Below are 2,500 nucleotides of genomic sequence, written 5' to 3'. Positions count from 1 at the left end.
AAGGATGGAGAAAACCTGGAAGAAAGTAGCCTGTAAGAAGATATGAAGGGAGAGATGAAGAGAGAGAAAGATGTCTTGTACGTCATACTCCGGTTGAGAGCACACACACACACACACACACACACACACACACACACACACACACACCGATCATGTGTTTATTAAGTATTCTGTATTTCTCCTTCAAAACACCTGTATATGTATTTTATGTTTGTGTATCTTGTCTAATATATGTTTTTTTTTCTCCCACAGTCGCATCAGCTCCGACTTGCCACGAGACAGGTAAGAGAGAGAGAGAGAGAGAGAGAGAGATTTGTTTCGTGTGTGTGTGTGTGTGTGTGTGTGTGTTTATGTTTATGTACGCGTTAAGGACCGTATTTATGTATGAAAATAAATCACTTGGCAATACGTGATTCATATAGGTACTGATATCTAGTGGAAAAAGAAAGAAAGAAAAAAGAAATATCTCCAGCACTTCCTTGTACCTACATCTTGAGGAGAAATATTGTCTTTGTTTTTCTGTTAGTTTACCGTCTTCTCTCGTCTCTCTCTCTCTCTCTCTCTCTCTCTCTCTCTTCTGCTTTTCACCCTCTCCTCCCTTCTCCCTTTCACCTTCCTCTATCTCCCATCTCTATCATCTCCCTTCCTCCCTGCTCCCCCCTTTTCTCCCTCCTTCTATCCTCCCCGTCTTTCCTTACTGCTTTCTCCTCCTTCTTCCCTCCTTCCTTTCCATTCTTTCCTTTCCTTCCTTCTCACACTCATTCCTTCCATTCCTTCGTCCTCTCCCTCTTCCCGTCTTTTCCTTCCTTATCCTGTCCTCCTTCCATTTCATTTTTCTTTCCATCCCTCCCTTCTCTCTCACTCCTTTCTTGCTTTCATCTTTTCTCTCCCTCCCCTCCCCTCCCCTCCCGCGGCGACCCCCTCCTTTTGAGAGTTCATTTACCACGTCAAATATTGGAGGGGGGAGTCGAAATATCTTCCCCCCCCCCTCTCTCTCTCTTGTTTCACTCACCCCCAATATCGAAGGAGTTTTGTGTGTTAAGGCATTTGTTGTGGCCAGACCAAGCCTTCCTTCATTTCCTCCTTCCTTCATTTCCTTCATTCCTTCATGCCCTCTTTCATTCATCCCTTCCTTCACTCCTTGCTTCTTTACTTCCTGTTTTGTTCACTGGTATTATCTTCATTTCGTATTTCCTTCCTTTGCTTTCCTTCCTCCATTCCATTGTTCCTTCCTTCATTTCCTCTTGAAGTTTTCTTAATCACTTCCTTCTTTACTCCACAGTGCCTTTTTCCCTTATTTGTTTCCTTCATTCCCTTCCTTCCTTCCTTCCTTCCTTCCATCCATCCATCTATACATCCATCCATCCATCTATCTCATTTCCTTCGTTCTACCCTCTGTCTGTTTCCCTTCTGTTTCTCCTCTCTCTCTCTCTCTCTCTCTCTCTCTCTCTCTCTCTCTTCCTCTTCCTGTCCCCTCTGTTTCATTCTTATCTTGATGTGCTTTTCCTTTCATCTTCCCTCATCCCTTCCTCTCCATCACCCTCTTTCACTCCCTCCCTCCCTCCCTCCCGTATCTTCTCCCTTTCCCTCCCTGTCGCCTCTTTTCTTTCCCCTCCTGTCTTTTCTTCCCTTTCTTGTGTTTTTTCTTTCTTCCTTTCATATTTTCTTTTCTTCCTTAATTCCTCATGTTTTCCGTCCCTTCCTTCAGTCCTTCCTTCCTTCCTTCCTTCCTTCATTCATTCATTCATTCATTTATTCATCCATTCCTTCCAACCTTTCATCCTTCTTTCCTTCTAACCTTTCATCCATCTTTCCTTCCTTCACTCTCCTCAATCATTTCCTTCCTTGTTTCTTTTATTCCTTCTTCCTCCTCCTCTCCTTCACTCCCTCCCATACTTTCCCTCTCCCTCCCTCCTACCCTTCTCCCCATCTTCCCTCCCTCCCGTCTCCCCTTCTTCCCATCCTCCCTCCCTCTCTCACTCGGTTGATCAGTTCTCTCTCCCTTCCCCTCCATTACGTTCCCTTTCTCATATTTTTATCATTTCACCCCAATTCTTTTATTTCCAGGCTCTACCCCTCCCAGTGTGTGTGTGTGTGTGTGTGTGTGTGTGTGTGTGTGTGTGTGTGTGATTCCCCTTTCTCTTTCGTTTCTTTTATACTTTCATTTTTGTTTTCCCATTTTTTCTCTTATATATATATATATATATATATATATATATATATATATATATATATATATATATATATATATTAATTCCGTCTATATAATTCCAGTTCAATAAAGTTTAAAGAACCATAGCATCCCACTCCTTCCCCATTCCTCTTCCTCCCTACTTCATCTCCTATCTATCCCCCTCCACCAAACCCCATCTCCCCTTCCTCCACACCTCTCTCTCCCATCTACCCTTCCTTCACACCTCTCTCTCACCCTTCACACCTCTCTCTCGCCCCCCATTACCATCCCCCTCACATCCCCATTACCATCCCCCCCTCACCCCCA

General features: G+C 43.9%; 1 protein-coding gene across 1 annotated transcript in view; it reads left to right on the top strand.

Moving 5' to 3' along the window:
* Window positions 1-2,500, top strand: part of LOC145399015 (vesicular glutamate transporter 1-like) — a 111,531-nt gene that overhangs the window by 33,501 nt on the left and 75,530 nt on the right. Inside the window, 1 exon segment of the mRNA XM_080271744.1 lies at window positions 253-282. Coding sequence (XP_080127870.1) covers window positions 253-282 — 30 coding nt within the window.

Source organism: Coenobita brevimanus, chromosome 47, assembly GCF_032717465.1.
Source record: "Coenobita brevimanus isolate Jiangsu-jjx chromosome 47, ASM3271746v2, whole genome shotgun sequence".
Classification (NCBI taxonomy): domain Eukaryota; kingdom Metazoa; phylum Arthropoda; class Malacostraca; order Decapoda; family Coenobitidae; genus Coenobita; species Coenobita brevimanus.
Note: the sequence above shows the minus strand (reverse complement) of the source record. Positions and strands in the feature narration are given on the sequence as shown.